Source organism: Pelophylax lessonae, assembly GCF_965119305.1.
Source record: "Pelophylax lessonae genome assembly, chromosome: 1".
NCBI classification, from domain to species: domain Eukaryota; kingdom Metazoa; phylum Chordata; class Amphibia; order Anura; family Ranidae; genus Pelophylax; species Pelophylax lessonae.
The window spans coordinates 488,636,374-488,656,035 of NC_138768.1; the positions used below are offsets into that span (position 1 = coordinate 488,636,374).

Genomic DNA, 19,662 nt, shown 5'->3' on the forward strand with positions numbered 1-19,662 from the left:
CAGGGGGACTTTCTGGCCTCCATAGACATCAAGGGATGCCTATCTTCACTTTCCCATTTACGCAGGACACCAACATTTTCTGCGCTTTGCTGTGGGAGAGGACCATTATCAGTTTGTGGCGTTACCCTTTGGTCTCGCCTCTGCTCCCTGCATCTTCACAAAGGTTTTGGCTCCAGTTCTGATGCTGTTGCAGAAACAGGGAATATCAGTCCTGGGCTACCTGGGCGACCTCCTCCTCCGTGTGGAGTCTCCGCAGGCTCTGTTGTCAAACTTGGAGATCACCATGACCTCTTTGGAAGAGTTCGGGTGGCTTGTGAACCTGCAGAAGTCATCCCTGGTTCCTTCCAGGAGGCTGGACTATATGGGCCTGACTTTGGATGCGTCCTTGGCCAAGGTGTTTCTCTCTGTGGGAAAACTACAGAAAATACAGTCGGTGACTCAGCTGTTGCTGTCCGCCAACTGGTCGTCTCTTCGGACCTGCATGAGGGTTCTGGGACTGATGGTGGCGTCTTTTGAGGCAGTACCTTTTGCTCAGTTTCATACGAGGACCCTCCAAAAGGAGATCCTTCTCAAATGGAACCGGAATCCCGATTCCCTGGACAATCAGATCCGGCTGAGCGAGCGGACCATGGAGTCCCTGGTTTGGTGGCTTCGGTCTCCGATGCTCAGTTAGGGGAAGTAATTTCTTCCGATCTATTGGATGATTGTCCCCACGGATGCCAGTCTATCCGGGTGGGAGGGGTTCTCGGCAGGTTTTCTGCTCAGGGACTCTGGTCCCTGGAATAATCCAGGTTGCTGATAAATGTGTTGGAACTGAGAGCGATCAGGCTTTGCCTGGTTCACTGGACCGAGCGTCTTCAGGGCTGCCCGGTGCGGATTCAGTCGGACAATGCCATAGCCGTGGCTTATGTCAATCACCAGGGGGGCACCAAGAATTTTCTGGCGGCTGTGGAAGTGGCCGGCATCCTTCGTTGGGCAGAACGTTTTGTTCCGGCTCTCTCCGCGGTTCACATTCCGGGCGTGGAAAATTGGCAGGCGGATTTTCTCAGCCGTCAGACCTTGGATCAAGGGGAATGGTCTCTTCATCCAGAGGTGTTTTACCAGTTATGCCTTCATTGTGGCACCACGGATGTGGATCTGTTGGCATCACGGCTCAACAGGAAGGTGCAGAGGTTTGTAGCCCGCTCCCGCGATCCTTTGGCGGAGGCCACAGGCGCGCTGGTTGCCCCGTGGGGGCAGTATCAGTATGCTGTATGCCTTTCCTCCTCTCAAGTTGCTCTCAAGAATTCCAGTCATTCTTGTGGCTGCGGACTGGCTTAGTCGGGCCTGGTACGCCGACTTGGTCAGGCTGGTCGCGGACGCTCCTTGGCGGCTTCCTCTCAGGAAGGATCTGCTGTCTCAGGGGCCCATCTTCCATCCTGCTTTACGGTCCATGGCTTTGACGGCTTGGCTGTTGAGAGCCAGGTGCTGAAGGACAGGGGATTGTCTGCTTCAGTTATTCCTACTTTGCTTAAAGCGAGAAAAGCGACTTCTAGAAAGATTTATCATCGTACATGGAAGTCTTATATTTCGTGGTGTGAGTTTCTCGGGGTTCCTCCACGCTCTTACTTGGTGGCTCGGGTCTTGGCTTTCCTTCAACGGGGGGTTGAGCAGAAGCTGGCCTTGAGCACTATCAAGGGTCAGGTTTCAGCCTTGGCAATTTTCTTCCAGAGGCCACTGGCCACTCATTCCCTGGTGCGGAATTTCGTCCAGGGGATGCGGCACCTGGTTCCTCCGGTGCGCTCGCCCTTACCGCCCTGGGACCTTAATTTGGTGTTGTCGGTTCTCCAGAAACCTCCCTTTGAAAATATTAGGGAGATTCCCCTGCTTACCTTATCCCAGAAGGTGGCCTTTTTGGTGGCTATCACTTCTGTGTGCAGGGTGTTGGAACTGGCTGCGTTGTCCTGTCGTTCCCCCTATCTGGTGGTTCATAGGGATAAGGTGGTTCTTCGTCCGAATCCGTCCTTCCTTCCTAAGGTGGTTTCCGGTTTTCACTTGAATGAGGATATTGTGTTACCTTCCCTGTGTCCTAAGCCCAGTCATCCTCGGGAGTTTGCGTTGCACTCCTTGGATGTGGTTCGGGCAATCAGGGTGTATTTGGCTACTACTGACTCCTTTCGTAAGACTGATTCGTTTTTTTGTGATCACAGATGGCCCTAGAAAAGGGTTACCTGTGTCTGCCGCGACTATCTCCAGATGGATCAGGCAGTGCAGGCTTATTCTATTAAGGGTCAGGTTCCTCCGTTCCCTGTTAAGGCGCACTCTACTCGGGCTATTAGTGCTTCCTGGGCTTTCCGCCATCAGGCGTCGTGTGCTTCAAGTTTGCAAGGCGGCTACCTGGTCGTCTGTTCATACCTTTACTAAGTTTTATAAGGTTGATGTGCTGGCATCGGCGGATGCCTCCTTCGGCCGCAAGGTTTTGCTGGCTGCTGTTTGAGGTGACCCTTGGTCTACCTCAGGGGTTCTGTTTTTTTCAGGTGGGTCTCATCTTCTTGTTTCAATGAGTCCTCTGTTCTTCTGGTTGGCTCTGTTTTGGCCTTATGGATTGGGTTCTTCTGTTATCCCACCCCTCATTTATGGCACTGCTTTGGGGTGTCCCTACAGATATCAAGATATGGCATCTGCGTCTGTCAGTGAGCGACAGAGAAAACTGGATTTTTGACTTACCGTAAAATTCTTTTCTCTTAAGCTCATTGACAGACTCAGTACCCGCCCCTCTATTTTGAGTTGGGTTGGTATAATTTCTCTGACACTGCTTTGTTACCTAACTGACATCCTATAGCAGGGAGAGAGGATGTACCCCCTGGGACTGCCCATAGGTGTAGCCAGAACTTTTTTTCTGCCTAGTGTCCTACTCCTGTAGGGGGCAGTAATACCCTACGGATATCAAGATATGGAATCTGCGTCTGTCAATGAGCTTAAGAGAAAAGGATTTTACGGTAAGTCAAAAATGCAGTTATTCAATGATCTCAACATGCCTCTCAGCACATTCTTTAGGATGTCTACTTTCCAAAAAGTGGTAATTTGGGGGGTTTGTACTGCCCTGCCATTTTAGCACTTCATGAAATGAGATAGGCAGTCAGAAAGTAAAAGCTGCATAAATTCCAGTATTTACACTGTAGTTTATAGACGCTATAACTTTTGCGCAAACCAATAAAAATACGCTCATTGAGATTTTGTTTGTCAAAATCATGTAGCTAAATACATTTTGACCAAAATATGACATAAATTGAGTATATTGGATATTTTTTAAAAGACAAAGTTGAAAATGTCATTTTTTTCTCAAAATTTTCACTATTTTTTTAATAATATTGCAAAAAATAAAAAGTGCAGAGGTGATCAAATACCACCAAAAGAAAGCTCTGTTTGTTGGAAAAAAAGGATGTAAATTTTGTTTGGGTACAGCATTGCATGACCGCGCAATTGTCAGTTAAAATCACGCAGTGCCAAGTTGAATAAAGGGGTCTGGTCTTTGAGCAGCCAAATCCTCCGGGGCTTAAATGGTTAAGTCAAATTATGTAACCGGTACATGATTTGGCGGCAAGTGGTTAAGATAGAGAACTCCAGGATCACCAGTAAAGCAATCTGGCAGCTACGTATAACATAATGACATCACTAGGCTTTAGGCTGACGCGTTTCGTTACCACCTACGTGACTTTAAACCATTCGTCACCACCCATGTGATTTCTTCAAAGGGTTTTTACCCTTTGAAGATGTCTCATGGGTAGTGACGATATGCGTCAGCTTATTGATTGTAAATTTTACAAAGTGAAGGCTTTTATAGTAGAATAGCTTTATTTTATTTTTTCACATAGGGATATAGTGTGAGATTATAATAAGGATTTAAAGTTGTGCAGCTCTTTGAGATGTATATTGGTGGATGTGGGAATCACTTTACAGTGTGAGCAGCAAACACACCCTATTAGACTTATGAGGATTGCACTTTTTATATAATTATTCTAAGCACCAGTTGGCTTGCACAGAGAATACTTTTGTTGATTTATTCACTCTTAGGACTGTCAGTTTCTGAATGGACTTAGAGGGCAATTTCTTTTCAATGAAGCAGTGTTTTTACATTTTCATTTTCACAACAGGAATGCATTAATACCGTTCTTCAGGTTTCATAAGCATGCATTTGTAGCTTTTTGCTGTGCCATTAAAAATGTTTCTAGCAATGCAGGACTATGTTTACAGGCTGGCTGTTTGACTCATAAAGGTTTTGCTTCTCCAAATTTATTTTTGGTTTGCACATAAAAAAAAATCCCATTCTTTTTGTAATTTTCTCAACCCTTATTTTCTTTTTCTCCACCCAAACTACTGAAAAGCATCTCGTGCTAAACTTTCTATGTTGAATACGGTTTCTAAAATTCGGGGACAAGTGAAGAACCCTGGGTACCCTCAGCCTGAAGGTCTTTTGGGAGAATGTATGATTCGTTATGGAAAAGAACTTGGAGAAGATTCAAATTTTGGTAAGTAGATTCAAAAGGCAGAAAATGTATACTTGATTCTAACAATTGCTCAAAAGACATACAAAAGAGTACATATAATGCTTCTAGTTTGCCATGTTTTTTCTGTATTTATATAGAGGCAAGCTGCATACTGTAGCATTACACAGAGCTCATTTCACTCTGAATTCCAGCCAGGAACTTCTTATAAATCATGTAATAGTGCATTTTTTTGGTTTAGTCTTCATAAATTTGTGTTGCATTCATGCACGGTTCAATACTGTGCGTCTTACCATGCCTTACTCGAAGCACATGGTAACCTGTGCACTGCTGTGCATGCAGTGCCAATCCTTTTGACCGACACTCTAACTTACTATTACCATATAGACAACTCACCCACACTGCTGCATACCACATTACACATATATGTTGTGCTGTGCCACAGTAAATGCACATTTCGTCTAGAACATCTGACCTAGTTGGTGTTTCCCAGGAATAAAGGGGGAGGGTTTTTATTTCTGATTAAGTGTTTTAATATTTTTTTTTCTTGTATGTGTTTCTTAATGCGCTGGTGGATCTGGTTTTTGGGGAATTGATCCAGCCCCCCATGCAGCTCTGCCACAATGGATATAGATATACATTTTTTGTAGTGATCTACTTCATGGCCTACAGAGGCTCAATTCTCTGTCCTCATGTGTCCATTTAGCATTTAAAAAGTATCTAAAAGTATATACAGTATCTCACAAAAGTGAGTACACCCCTCACATTTTTGTAACTATTTTATTATATCTTTTCATGTGACAACACTGAAGAAATGACCCTTTGCTACAATGTAAAGTAGTGAATGTTCAGCTTGTATAACCGTATAAATTTGCTGTCTCCTCAAAATAACTCAGCACACAGCCATTAATGTCTAAATTGCTGGCAACAAAAGTGAGTGACCCTAATAACCCTAGTAACCCCTAAGTGAAAATGTCCAAATTGGGCCAAAATAGCAATTTTCCATCCCCGGTGTCATGTGACTCGTTAGTGTTACAAGGTCTCAGGTGTGAATGGGGAGCAGGTGTGTTAACTTTGGTTTTATCACTCTCACTCTCTCATATTCGTCACTGGAAGTTAAACATGGCACCTCATGGCAAAGAACTCTCTGAAGATCTGAAAAAAAAGAATTGTTGCTGTACATAAAGATGGCCTAGGCTATAAGAAGACTGCCAAGACCCTTAAACTGAGCTGCAGCCCGGTGGCCAAGACCATACAGCAGTTTAACAGGACAGGTTCCACTCAGAACAGGCCCGCCATGGTCAACCAAAGAAGTTGAGTGCACGTGATCAGCATCATATCTAGAGGTTGTCTTTGCGATATAGATGTATGAGTGCTGCCAGCATTGCTGCAGAGGTTGAAGGGGTGGGGGGCAGCCTGTCAGTGCTCAGACCATATGCCGCACACTGCATTAAATTGGTCTGCATGGCTGATGTCCCAGAAGGAAGCCTCTTCTAAAGATGATGCATAAGAAAGCCCACAAACAGTTTGCTGAAGACAAGCAGACTAAGGACATGGATTACTGGAACCATGTCCTGTGGTTTGATGAGACCAAGATAATTTTGTTTGGTTCAGATGGGGTCAAGTGTGTGTGTGGTGGCAACCAGGTGAGGAGTACAAAGACAAGTGTGTCTTGCTCTGTAGTCAAGCATGGTGGTGGGAGTGTCATGGTCTGGGGCTGCATGAGTGCTGCCAGCACTGGGGAGCTACAGTTTGAGGGAACCATGAATGTCAACATGTACTGTGACATACTGAAGCAGAGCATGATCCCCCTCTCTTTGGAGACTGGGCCGCAGGGCAGTGTTCCAACCTAACGACCCCAAACACACCTCCAAGATGACCACTGCCTTGCTAAAGAAGCTGAGGATAAAGGTGATGGACTGGCCAACCATGTCTCCAGACCTAAACCCTACTGAGCATCTGTGGGGCATCCTCAAATGGAAGGTGGAGGAATGCAAGGTCTCTAACATCCACCAGCTCCGTGATATCAACATGGAGGAGTGGAAGAGGACTTCAATGGCAACCTGTGAAGCTCTGGTGAACTCCATGCTCAAGAGGGTTAAGGCAGTGCTGGAAAATAATGGTGGCCACACAAAATATTGACTCTTTGGGCCCAAATTTGACATAGTCACTTAGGGGTGTACTCACTTTTGTTGCCAGCAGTTTAGACATTAATGGCTGTGGGTTGTGTTATTTTGAGGGGACAGCAAATTTACACTGTTATACAAGCTGTACACTCACTACTTTACATTGTAGCAAAGTGTAATTTCTTCAGTGTTGTTGCATGAAAAATTAAAATAAAAATGTGAGGGGTGTACTCACTTTTGTGAGATACTGTACATTCAAAACCTGTATGTGTTGTATAGATAGAAAACACAAAGTACTCTAAAAATCTGTAAATTGGATAGCTATGAACTTGTTTTAAAACTTTAGATTACAGTTTTAGAATGATTTAGTAGTTTGAGAAGATGGCCAACTAAAATAAAAAAGCTTTTTAGGCTTTATCAGATAATGCGATTTTCTCAAATTGTCTTCCAGGACAGCCTCTGAGACATAGAGCTCCTCCCTCCGGGATAGGAAACATGTACACAATCCAACATAAAAGGCAGTCCTCTAGGCCCACACCTCAGTAATGGTGTTTCCTCCAGAAGGATAGGTTGCATGTGAAATGGAACCAGGGTAGCTCTAGGTCTCAGAGGCTGACCTTTGGAGCTTCTTTAAAATTTGGAGCTCAGGGGTAAAGCAGTGTTGGATAACCTAGGTTACCACCTCCTGAGTGGAAGGTTTCTAAGAGCCATGATTGCATATTTTGCTATTAGCACTGTTAGAGGTCTTGGGTTTTTCTAAGGCAATGTATTACTCATATGATCCAGATCCAGTTTGGAATGCAAATAACAAAAGTGTATTTCTTTTTTTTTTTTTTTTTTTTATTTAATATTTTTATTGAAAAGAAAAAAGGATTTTCCAGCAAGAAAAACAAGGAAATATAAGAAAAATGAAAAAAAAAAAAATTCGAAAAATTCAAAAGCTTCCAAACAAAACATTAAATACAAAATATGGCCATATTAGCATAACATGGTATAGTGTGTGAGTACATATCATTATTCCAATAATAGGTCGTTTTGACGTATTGGCATAACGTATTACAACATATTAACAAATGTCATTGTTCAAATTACACATCTAATAGCCATATCTAAGATATGTGACATATTTGGATCAAACTATCGCACTAAACTTCTATAAGATCATAGCGAGAAAAAAAAAAAAAATTGGGGAAAGGATAAGGAAGGGAAGGTATCATCCGGAGTCCTCCGTGGACTTCTTAAGTCAAAGTATTTGTATTAGATGACATCATTTCGATATATTCCGATGAACATGTAAAGGAAAGCCAACCAGACCATCTTTTAAGATATACAGTAAACCCCCCTCCATTGCGGGGGTTACGTTCCGGACCCAGCCGCGAAAAGTGAAAATCCGCGAAATAGAAAAACCCTATTAAAATGCATTGTAGGCATGTTTTTTTTACTGTCACTGTACGTGTAAAAGCATTTTAAGGTCTTTAAACACACTTTTAAAACAATAGAAACTCATTTAAACACATAAAAGATACTGAGAGACATAGCAAGAGCTATGGAAAACACAAAAATATTTCATTTTTAATGATTTATATAGTAAAATAACATTACAAAAAAAAAAAAACGCAATATACCGGGACCGCAAAAACTGAACCCCGATGGAGCAGGGGTTTACTGTATATGATTTTGATCTTTTAAAGTTTTATAGAGAGATCCTCCATCCGAGCTGCATGTGCCACTCGTTCTAACCACATTTGGACAGTAGAGATAGTAGGTTTTTTTCCATAGTTTAGGGATTTTGCCGCATCTAATAGATAAGGGGTAATAGATCGCTTATACCTGCCCACTGGTTCCCCTGAACAATGGAACAGGACCACCAAGGGATCATCCAACACTGGATGCCCCTGGATGATGTTGATCCAATGCAACACAGAGGACCAGTATGGGTGCAGAACCGGGCATGACCACCATATATTGGCATGAGAGGCTTCTTCTCCGCATCCTCTCCAACAGAGAGCCGAGTAGTCTGGGAACATTGACCACAACTTTCTAGGAGAGTAATGCCATCTAGACAACAGTTTATAGTTTAGTTCTGAAGATTGTGTAGAAATAGAAGTATGTACTAGCTGTAATATCTGTTTACGTTGTTGATCAGTTAAAGGGCGGTCTAGGTCCTGTTCCCATTTCAATAAAGATGGGCTACCCGATGTCTTCTCAATTTTTATTAATGCTTTATATACAAGTCAGATAAGCTGCCTTTGGTTGTTTGTGACCTAGCCATGATCTCTTTGATAGGATTCAAATTTGCTAATGAGCGAACAGGCTTAGGTAAAGCATGAACAAATCCAAATATTTGTCTATATTGCCATTTAATGTGGCCGAAGTAACATGATTGAGTGTAGGCTGGAAAATAGGGAGCCACTTACCAAAAGCAGGGTCCATATTCCCTGGTAAAAAGTAAGAATGGCCTAATAGGGGCATCAGAGGAGAATTATAGGGCCAGTGGTTACGCTTATGTATGGACTCCCATATGGCATATGTAGAGGCAGTTAGAGGATAAATATCTCCAAAGTATGGTCTGTGTTGACGTGGTATCCACACCTGTGTATATAAAGTAGTATGGTACATATCCGACTCTAGTTGAACCCAAAGTTTGGTATCCTTATGTTGTTTCCAATATATCACTCGGAGAAGTACTGCTGCCTCATAATATTTTTTAAAATCGGGGAGAGCTAAGCCTCCCTCATTTTTAGGTCTAACCAGTTGGTGTAGAGCAATTCGGGGATGTCTACGATGCCAAACGTACTTGCTAACCAAAGCTGTCAATTTTTTAAAGAATCCCGGAGGGACCAAAAAAGGTATCATTTGAAACATGAATAATGATCTAGGCAGAATATTAATTTTAATAACATTAATTCTACCTGACCATGAATGAGCCAGGGAGGACAACCTTCTCAAATCTGCATGAATATTGTTCAACATGGGCATATAATTGTCGCGGAAAAGACGACTAGGGCGTGCAGTAAGGCGTATTCCCAGATACTGTAAGGAGCGTTTTTGCCACACAAAAGGAAAGGATGGTTCTAGGGAGGCAACAAGTTTGGGAGAAATAGATACATTTAAGATCTAAGATTTTAACAGATTTATTTAAAAAAAAAAATTTCTCTTACGTCCTCCGACAGTCGCCTCCTCCTCTAAGTCATCACTGTTGGGTATTGTCTTCCTATCTGTAGGAATAGCTAGGCATATAGACTTAGTCCAAAGACAAAAGGCATTAGCATATACACACCCATGGGGGCTGTCCCATCCGGTCAATACCCCCCCTGCTTACCTTGTGCTGGGGCTTCAGTCTCAGCCTTCCTAATCTTTATTTGATTTTCTTTGAAAATGTCAGTTTTTTTCTCTTGCTTTACTAGCTGTTTATTTTGTCAGCTCTAGTGTTAGTCTTCTCTTCGGATGAAGATGGATCATGCGGTGCTGGGATTCGGACTGACCGCCCTTGTTTTCCAGGGCACAGAGGGTCAGATGGACCCCCAGCCCGCCAAAGAGCATTCAGCTATGGTTCGCCCTGGCATTACGAACGACCCATCCCTGTTCGCTGCAGGGATGCAGCCGTGAGGTGGCTACCTCACAGGACTCGTCTGCGGTGCTGTCCCACGGCACTCCCTGTCAGATGAGGACAGAGGTTTTCCGTGCATGGAGGCTCCCCCACGCCATCTGGTACAGGTAAGTACTTTTCTGTGTGGGGCCTCTGTCTGGAGTGGCAGTCTGTGTTGCTGTGTGTCCCCATGTCTGTGCCTGTGTGACTCCCTGTGCGATCCCTGCGGGGTTCGCTTGTGCAGATCTGTATGTTTGCCGGGGGTCCCTGTCCCTGTGTCACCTTAGGTGCATGTTTGGGGGTGCAGACGTCTGTGCTTGTGCGGCGACCGCAGCTGGGCAATTTTGCGCGGTCCGCCATCTTTACTGTGGGAACACATGTATAGCTCCTCTGGGGCGATTGTGCAGGTCATTTTGGCGACATCCGCCGCCATTTTGTGGGCGGTGGAACGATCGTTCCGACCGCATGTCGGCGGCCATTTTGGCGTAGCCTCTAATGCATTCCTATGGGGCAGCCATTTTCCCAGGGTCTGGCTTATAGTCCAACCCTCTCTAGCAGCACTTCCTTTCCATCAGCAGCAAGGACACTGGTAGCAACGCTCTGCGGGCTCTGCAGGTTATCACTCTCAATTTCCCTCTGTATATCGCTTCTGGCTCAGTTTTCTTTTCTCCCTTGGGGGTCTTTCATAGTTGTGACAGTAGCGGTGGGCTGCGCACACGCAGCGCTCTTAAAGGGGACAGTACACCGTTTTTTGCACTGTAGTTTTTTGCTGATAACTTGAGCCATGGATTCTCAGGAAAGCAAGTTTCCTCCAGCTTTAGTGGGGGGCCCCAGTTCTCCTGTGGCCCCGCTGCGACCCGATCTGGCTGCTGTAGTAGCGACTTTGGTGGCAAATATGGAAATGCTGATGTCTGAACGGGCTGCGAGAAAGAGGCCCAGGTTGTGTCTCTCTCCTGATTCAGATGGGGACATGGCTGCTGCTTCTGCTGCTGCGAGCGTGCCCTTTTCAGGGTCCCGCTCATCCTTGGACCCCCCGGGGTCTGAGGGGGAGGCTGAACTGGAGGGTGTTGATACATCCTCCCCAGGGTCACCTGAAGAATGGGCGACCATGGATGAGTTAATTGTTTCTGTTAAAGAAACCTTGCATTTAGAGGATGAGCCCTGTCCTCCGGGCGTTGTGTCCTCATTTGGGACGCACAGGACCCGCAAGTCTGCGCAGGTTTTTCCCTGCCCAGCGGAATTCCATTACACTGTTAATGAAATGTGGCGCACGTTGAAACGTCCATTCCTGGTACCTAGTCGGTTCAAATTGCTTTATCCTTTTGCGCCGGCTACGGAATCACGATGGTGTGTGCCTCCACAGGTGGACCACACAGTGGCCGTGTTGAACAAGGCTACCTTGGTTCCTACTGAGGATACCCTGGTTTTCCGGGATCCCACAGACCGGCGGTTGGAGTCTCTAGCCCGCCATTCCTATACGGTGGCGGGTTCGCTGCTCAAACCCGTTTTCGCGTCCGTTCTGGTGGCTCAGGCGGTGGCTGACTGGACTAAGATGCTTAGAGGCAATCTCGTGTCTGATGACGTGCCGCCTGCCCAGCTGGAAATGGTGGATCAGATCCACCAAGGAGTCATGTATTTGTGTGATGCAGCCTTAAACGAGGCACCCTTAGTGGCTCGCCTCTCTAGTGTCGCGGTACTTAACCGGCGACTGATATGGCTGAAGAGCTGGTCGGCCGACCAGTCCTCACGGAAAACAGTTGCTGATTTTCCCTATGCTGGCTCTCGCCTTTTTGGCGAGGCGTTGGATACCCTGGTGAAGGGCGTCACGGGGGGCAAGAGCACTATGCTACCCCAGAACCCGAAGAACAAGTCTTTCCGAGGCAAGCGGGGTTCTGCGCCTAGATCCAATCAGGGGTCCCTTCGTGCCTTTCGGAACCAATCCAAGGGCAAGCCCTTCAAGGCCCAGGGCAACCAGAAGAAGCCCTGGGCGGGTAAGCAGAAGTCCGGCAATGCCGGCTCGGCGGGTCAATCCGCCTCTGCCTGAAGGAGCGCCCTCAACCGTTTCGGGGGTGGGGGGACGTTTGCGCGGTTTCCTCCAACCTTGGCTGCTCCGGATATCGGACAGGTGGGTTCAGGAAATCGTTCCATCAGGTTACAAGATCGAATTCCTTTCCCGGCCGGCGGACAGATTTTTTCCCTCCAATCTCCATCTGCTTCCGGGGCGTTTGCAGGACTTGCATTAAGCGGTGCAGGACCTGCTTGCTCAGGGAGTGATTGTCCCAGTGCCTCATCGGGACAGGTTTCGGGGGTTTTATTCGAATCTGTTCACTGTGCCCAGGAAGGAGGGCAAAGTGCGTCCTATTCTGGACCTGAAAGCGCTGAACCGCTTCGTGCGTGTTCGGAAGTTTCGAATGGAGTCTCTCCGTTCGGTTGTGGCCTCCTTGAGTCCAGGAGAATTCCTGGCTTTGATAGATCTGAAGGATGCGTACCTGCACATCCCTATTTTCGAGGGTCATCAGCGGTACCTTCGGTTTGCTATCGCAGAGGACCACTACCAGTTTGTGGCGTTACCTTTCGGTCTCGCTTCGCCACCCAGGGTGTTTACCAAGGTGTTGGCACCGGTCCTGGGCCTACTGCGGGCCCAGAGCATTGCGGTCCTGGGGTACCTGGACGATCTGCTTCTGAGATCGCGTGCCAGCCAGGACCTTGTGCGCGATCTGTCCATCACGGTACAGACACTCCAGGAGTTCGGATGGACCATCAACGTTCAGAAATCAGCGTCGTCTCCGTCGCTTCGCCTTCCCTCTCTGGGAATGGTTCTGGACTCTGCTCAGGCAAAGGTGTTCTTGCCGGAGGACAAGCTCCGGACTTTGCGGGACGTACTGAGGCACCTCAGGGACACTCCGTCCTCGTCACTCAGGACCTGCATGCGGGGCCTGGGGTTGATGGTGACGGCCTTCGAGGCGATTCCCTTTGCCCAGTTCCACACGCGGGCTCTCCAGACGGAAATCCTGGCCAGGTGGGACAGACTTCCTCAGTCCTTGGATCTGGATGTCTCCCTGAGTCGCCAGACCAGATTGGCTCTTCTCTGGTGAATCCAGTCCCCGTCGGTGGCGGAAAGCAAGTCCTTCCGTCCGTTAGTGTGGACGGTGGTTAACACGGACGCCAGCCTGTCGGGCTGGGGTGGAGTCCTGGGCAACCTGTCTGCCCAGGGCACTTGGTCGGAGGAGGAGTCCTCCCTCCCGATTAATGTGCTGGAACTACGAGCGATAAAACTCTTTTCCAGTGGTCGGACCGTCTCCAGGGCCTGCCTGTTCGCGTACAGACGGACAATGCTACCGCGGTGGCTTACATCAACCACCAGGGGGGCACCAGGAGTGCTCGTGCGGCCCGGGAGGTGACCGACATTCTGTCTTGGGCCGAGACTCATGTCCCGGCGATCCTGGCAGTTCACATTCCGGGTGTGGAAAATTGGCAGGCCGACTATCTGAGCCGCCAGACCCTGGACCAGGGGGAATGGTCCCTACACCCGGAGGTCTTTCAGATGCTGTGTGCAAGGTGGGGATCCCCAGACGTAGATCTGTTCGCATCCCGGCTAAATCGAAAGGTGGAAAGATTTGTGGCAAGAACGCGTGATCCGTTGGCGGACGCCTTGGATGCGTTGGTGGACCCTTGGCATCAGTATCGTCTGATGTACGCCTTTCCTCCGATTCAGTTGCTATCCCGGTTCCTTCGCAGATTGGTCTCGGAACCGCACCTGGTGATTCTGGTGGCGCCGGACTGGCCTCGCTGGTCCTGGTACGCCGACGTTGTTCACCTGGCAGTGGCGCATCCCAGGAAGGAGCCCTTACCTCCGTGGGACTTGAACTTGGTTCTGTCCGCGTTACAGCGTGCTCCCTTTGAAAACATCAGGGAAATATCGTTGCCTCTGCTGTCGAAAAAGGTTGCTTTTCTGGTGGCGATTACTTCGGCTCGGAGCTGGCGGCGTTGTCTTGCCGCTCCCCTTACTTGATAATCCACAAGGATAAGGTGGTTTTGTGACCACCCCCATCCTTCCTTCCCAAGGTGATCTCTGAATATCACCTTAATGAGGACATTGTCCTGCCTTCGCTTTGTACGAAGCCTAAACATCCAAAGGAGATTGCTTTGCATTCCTTGGATGTTGTCAGGGCGATCAGGGTTTACCTGTCGTCTACGGAATCCTTTCGGAAGACGGATTCCCTCTTTGTCCTTCCTGAGGGACCTCGGAAGGGCATGGCTGCGTCCACAGCGACTATTGCCAAATGGATCAGACAGACCATTGAACAGGCCTACGCCTTGAAGGAACGGATTCCGCCCTTCCCTGTTAAGGCACACTCTACCAGGTCTTTGAGTACTTCCTGAGCCTATTGGCATCGGGCCTCGATGGCCCAGGTGTGCAAGGCTGCGACTTGGTCGTCGGTGCACACTTTTTCCAAGTTCTACAAAGTAGACGTTCTGGCATCAGCTGATGCTTCTTTTGGCCGCAAAGTGCGGCTGTGCCATGATGGACAATTGAATTTTTTCTCTGGGTCCCTGGCTGTTGGCATTTGCTTTCCTGGGCTGTTGCTCCTGTTGAGCATTGTTTTCTTCTGTTGCCCAGTTGGTTCTCTTACGGTGCATGTAAGATTCCTTTCTCTGATGTGGGTACTGCGTTGCCTTTTCTACGGTTGCGTCTCCCACCCCTCATGTCTATACTGCTTTGGGACATCCCAACAGTGATGACTTAGAGGAGGCGGCGACTGTCGGAGGACTCAGAGAAAGGAATTTTACAGGTAAGATTTTACAAAAATTCAGTTTTTTTTTTTTTTTAAGTTGAGTTTGAGCACATAACAAATAACAAACATAAACAAGTATCTTCTCGATACTGCATGGTACATGGCGTACACAGTTATCAGATATAGGTAATGGGTAAATCAAACTTAGTGATATCAGAACATAAACAACAGCATGAAGCATAAGCAGTAAGGTTGAGTCAAGTGGTAGACCAAAAGTCCCAAAACGTATTAAATTCCCTAAGACGTGCATTATTAGTCGCCAAAGATTTTTCAAACTGATATAACGCAATAACACAATTACATCAGACAGGTTGGGTGTGTCTGGGGTTCTCCATTTCCTCAGAATAAGTGTCCTGGTTGCCAGTAGGACATGCGATGTCCAAGGTCTATATTGTGAGGGGAGTCGCTCCATACCCAAGTGCAGAACAGCTAGGGCTGGGTTGGGTTTAAGTATACACCCAGTGTGTTTTGCAATGAAACTAAACACATGATTCCATAGGCTAGTGAGGGATGGGCAGGCCCACATAATGTGTAATAATGTTCCGACATTAGAGCAGTCCCTCCAACATAATTGGGAGTAGTTGTTGGAAAACCCCGCTAACCTGTATGGGGTATAATACCACCTATGAGTAAGTGTAAGAGTCATCTTCCAGTGATTAGCACAGTGAGTATGACGATTGGCTTCTGAGAGTGCGCGTCGCCATTGTGATACCGTAAAGCTCTCACGTAAGTCCCTATCCCATTTGAACATGGTCCACGTTTTAAAGAATGTGTCGTTACCTAGCAGGACATGGTAGTAATTAGAAAGTTTTGGGGGGACCTTTGAAGTGGCTACATAGAAGTCCCATATCTTGCCATCCACCTTTGTGCATTGTAAGGGGTGGTGTTTCATAAAGTGGTGCATGCGAAAGACGTGAAAGTGATTTGATCGTGGTATGTGGTACTTGGCCTGTATCTCATCCGGAGCTAATAATGTGTTATTTTCATATAGGTTTTGCAGGGTACTAATACTTCCCTTTATAGTAAGGCTTGAGGGGATGTCAGAAATGTGGCTATGTAAAACCAAGGTTGGAATGGGATGGGAGTGTGTTATATCGCGGTCCTTATGTGTCCCAGTGACTGTGCGACAGGCTCTAAGCGAGGCTTGCATTGTGGGGGAAAGGGCAGCGAGATTCCACGGAATCCACATATCTCCCAAAAGCATGTCCTGGAGATTCTTTGTAGGGGCCATGTTGGCTTCTAAATTTACCCAGAGGGGGTACCTGGGAAGCCGAGCTAGCTGAATGCTTTTGCAGGGAGCTCCGTCTCCATAGCCGGCTAATCTACTGCCATCCACCGCTCAAATCCCCTGGTACAGTGTCCGCAGTGTCGGTCGAGCCTCTGAGACCCCCTGCACAGGCCGGACCAAGTATTTCCTGTCTGGGTGTCGGGTCCGCCGTCCGGTACAGCGGCAGCTCCTTGGGCTCCCACGGACTCACTGCTTCCCATCCGCAGGCATCCTCCACCTGACCGAGCACCCAGGGCCGCCATCCATCCTACAGTGCACTAAATTCAGCTGCAGAGGGACGCCCGAGGTTGCGGCCTAGACGTCCTGGAAGCCGTGGCCTCTCCTAAGGCTGTGCCCCACACGCCAGGCGCCGGGTAAGAATTCAGCTTTTTACCCCACCTATCCATACAACCCAGCGGCTGCATCCGGACTTTGTTCTCCACACTCTCCCTTGCTTGCTGCAGAAGCTGATAACCGATTGCCCACCTTATCATTTGAACAGTTCTTTCTATATACAAGCTCAGTTGGGGATGAGACTTTTGACTGGCAATGAGCGGCTGTGATTAGAGTGAGCTTTGGCAGCACCTCGATGAACTAATCCCCTGGCAATGCCTTCTAAAACACCCAACTTGCGCTCCATGACAGGCAAAAGATCCGGGAAGGGATCCTCATCCAAACTGCCCAGTTCCGGGACTATCAAGCGCTTTTTATCTACAGGCGGCTCAAGCACTCACACACGAGGGAGCAGGGCTGAGGCCTCGGTGTCGGGCGCAGTGTCATCCATCCGCTCCGCGCCGCCGCGGGAGCGCTCTCCCGCATCCTCCTATTTTTCTGACCCACTTGAAGATATGCACTCTCCGGCAGCTTCTGACATGTCCTCTCTTTTACATGGTTTGAAGCAAGAAATCGGGGGCATGTTTCGCAATTTAGAGAAGTCGCTTAAGAAGGAGATCACTGCTGTCTGCGCTGATATGTCCCACATAATTGACAGAGTGGAGGATATGGAGCGGAGGCAGGACTAGCAAGAGGACTCCATTAGAGAGTTACAGGACAAGGTCACGCAACTGGCGGTTGCCCACCGTGCCGCATTCTATAAAATGGAGGATCTGGAGAACCGCAACCGGCGGAATAATTTACGTATTTGCGGTCTCCCCGAAGCTACCAGGGATGATGACCTTGAAGCATCGGTAAGGGGCATATTTAATTCTATTCTGGGGAGGACTCCCACTGATCCTTTATGTTTTGATCGCACGCATAGAGCACTTAGGCCTCATAACCTGTCCTCTGACCTGCCTCGGGACATTATCTGTCGTCTACACTATTTCAAAGACAAAAATGCTATCATGACTAAGCTACGAGGCACTCAAGTTGTTGACTTTCATGGGGCATCCCTTAACATCTTCCCTGACCTTTCCAAAGAGACCTTGGAACAACGCCGTGCACTAAAACCTCTCTTGGAGCAACTTGGGGCCAATGGCTTCACTTACCGCTGGGGTTTCCCAGCTTGTCTAATCGCCACCAAGAATGGGCATTCCGCTACCCTTCGCTTCCCAGAAGATCTTCCAGCCTTCCTTCAGGATATAGGCCTCCCACCCTTTGATCTCCCGGGGGGGGGGCATGATTGCATTCCTATTTTCACTTTCAAACCAGGATCCTCCTGGAGTGAAACGCCTTCCAAGAAAATGCGCACCTCTGCGCCAAAGTCTGCCCGTAAATCGGGGATGACCTCTCTGTAAGGTATTCCTGCCTCTTTGCCTGCTGGTATGGTGCTTGCTCCCATGCCTATTTACGTTCTTTCCTTACAGCTTCTTTGGTTTGTTGTATTTTCATGCCTGTTTGTAGTTTTGCATACTCATGTTGGGTTTACTGTCTCCTCTGCCAGGGGGAGGTTATTTCATAGTTATTTGATGTCATGTTTTACACACTGTCTTTTGTATTTTGGTTTGTCGGGGTGCCGCCACTGGCTCCCCTCTGAGCGACTTTACAGGATGATGTTGCATTCGGTCAATGTGCTCCCCTCTCTCCTTCTGGGGATGGAGGTTCCCGGTGCTGGGGCTCTGTTGCGCAGGAGTTATTACCCTGTGCGGCGCCCTGTCTCTGGGATCGTCCATCCCCCCAGGGACAACTGAAGTTCGCTGCGTGCTGACAATGGTGTCCCATTGGACATTGCTTCTATGTCACTTCTGTCTCTCCTCTTCTCTCCTTGCTGTTTTTTCTTTTCTTCTTCTCTCCCTCTCTCTCCTCCCCCCCTCCCCTCCTTCTCCCTTTAGGCCCGGGTTCCTAATATTTGGGGGAGGGGTGTTTGTGGATACCCAATGGCGACCATAAGTTTTGTCCTATAATGTTAGAGGCTTGAACACGGCGTATAAGCGCCATCAGGTGTTTCGGGAGCTCCAACGTGAATCTTGCTCTATTGCGTTTCTTCAGGAAACCTATCTCACCCATTCCACACACGTCAAATTATTCTCTCCACAATACCCGACCTGGTACTACAGCCTCTCCCCCTCTAACAAGGCTAAAGGTGTCGCTATTGGGCTTCACAAAGACACTCCTTTCCAACTTGATAATATGCTTGCTGATCATAATGGTTGTTATCCTTTTTTGAAGGGTTCAATAGGAAACACCTGCTGCACTCTATCTAACATTTACGCACCGAATCAGGCTCAGTCCACTTTCCTACACACAACGCTTTCGGAGCTGGCGAAGTTTGCTGAAGGTCTCCTGATAGTTGCTGGTGACATCAACATGGTTCTGGACACCTCAAAGGGCTGTTCTAATGTTCCGTTTAAACAGATTGCGCGGATTAAAAAGTTGTTACATACCCTTCAATTTTACATCCTAGAGATGCTGACTTTTCCCACTTTTCCAAAGCCCATAGTTGTTGTTCCAGGATTGATAAAATTTTTTTGAGCCACTTTCATTTGCCTCTTTTACGATCCGCCTCCATTATGATCCGCCTCCATTGGCTGTGCCTCCATCTCGGACCATGCTCCTGTCATGACCACCCTGCTCCTTCCTTCTCTCCCTCCTGCTCCACTAATTGGAAGCTGAATGACTCACTTCTCACGAACCCCGCTGATGCAGCTCTTTTATCTTCTGCTCTTAGCCAATATTTTCTTGACAATACCACTGAGAGTGCATCTCCCTCCCTGGTGTGGGAAGCCCATAAGGCTACTATGAGGGGTAAACTAATGGAGCTGGGGGCGAGGAGGAAGCGGGAACAGGGCCAATTGATTGCTGAACAGCTTGACCTGGTGGCGGATCTGGAAAAGTCACATAAATTATCTCTACATGTTTCCCACTTACAGGCCTTAACAGAGGCTAGGGAATCCCTACGCTCCTTACTTGACAAAGCTACTAAGCGCAAATTTCACTTTCTAGCTCATAAACGCTATGAGTG

General features: G+C 47.6%; 1 protein-coding gene across 2 annotated transcripts in view; it reads left to right on the top strand.

The window, feature by feature from the left end:
- Positions 1-19,662, top strand: part of SH3GL1 (SH3 domain containing GRB2 like 1, endophilin A2) — a 919,809-nt gene that overhangs the window by 543,135 nt on the left and 357,012 nt on the right. For both annotated transcript variants that reach the window (XM_082263930.1, XM_082263931.1), the window contains exon 4: positions 4,365-4,508. In XM_082263930.1, coding sequence (XP_082120056.1) covers positions 4,365-4,508 — 144 coding nt within the window. The remainder of the gene's footprint in view (positions 1-4,364; positions 4,509-19,662) is intronic.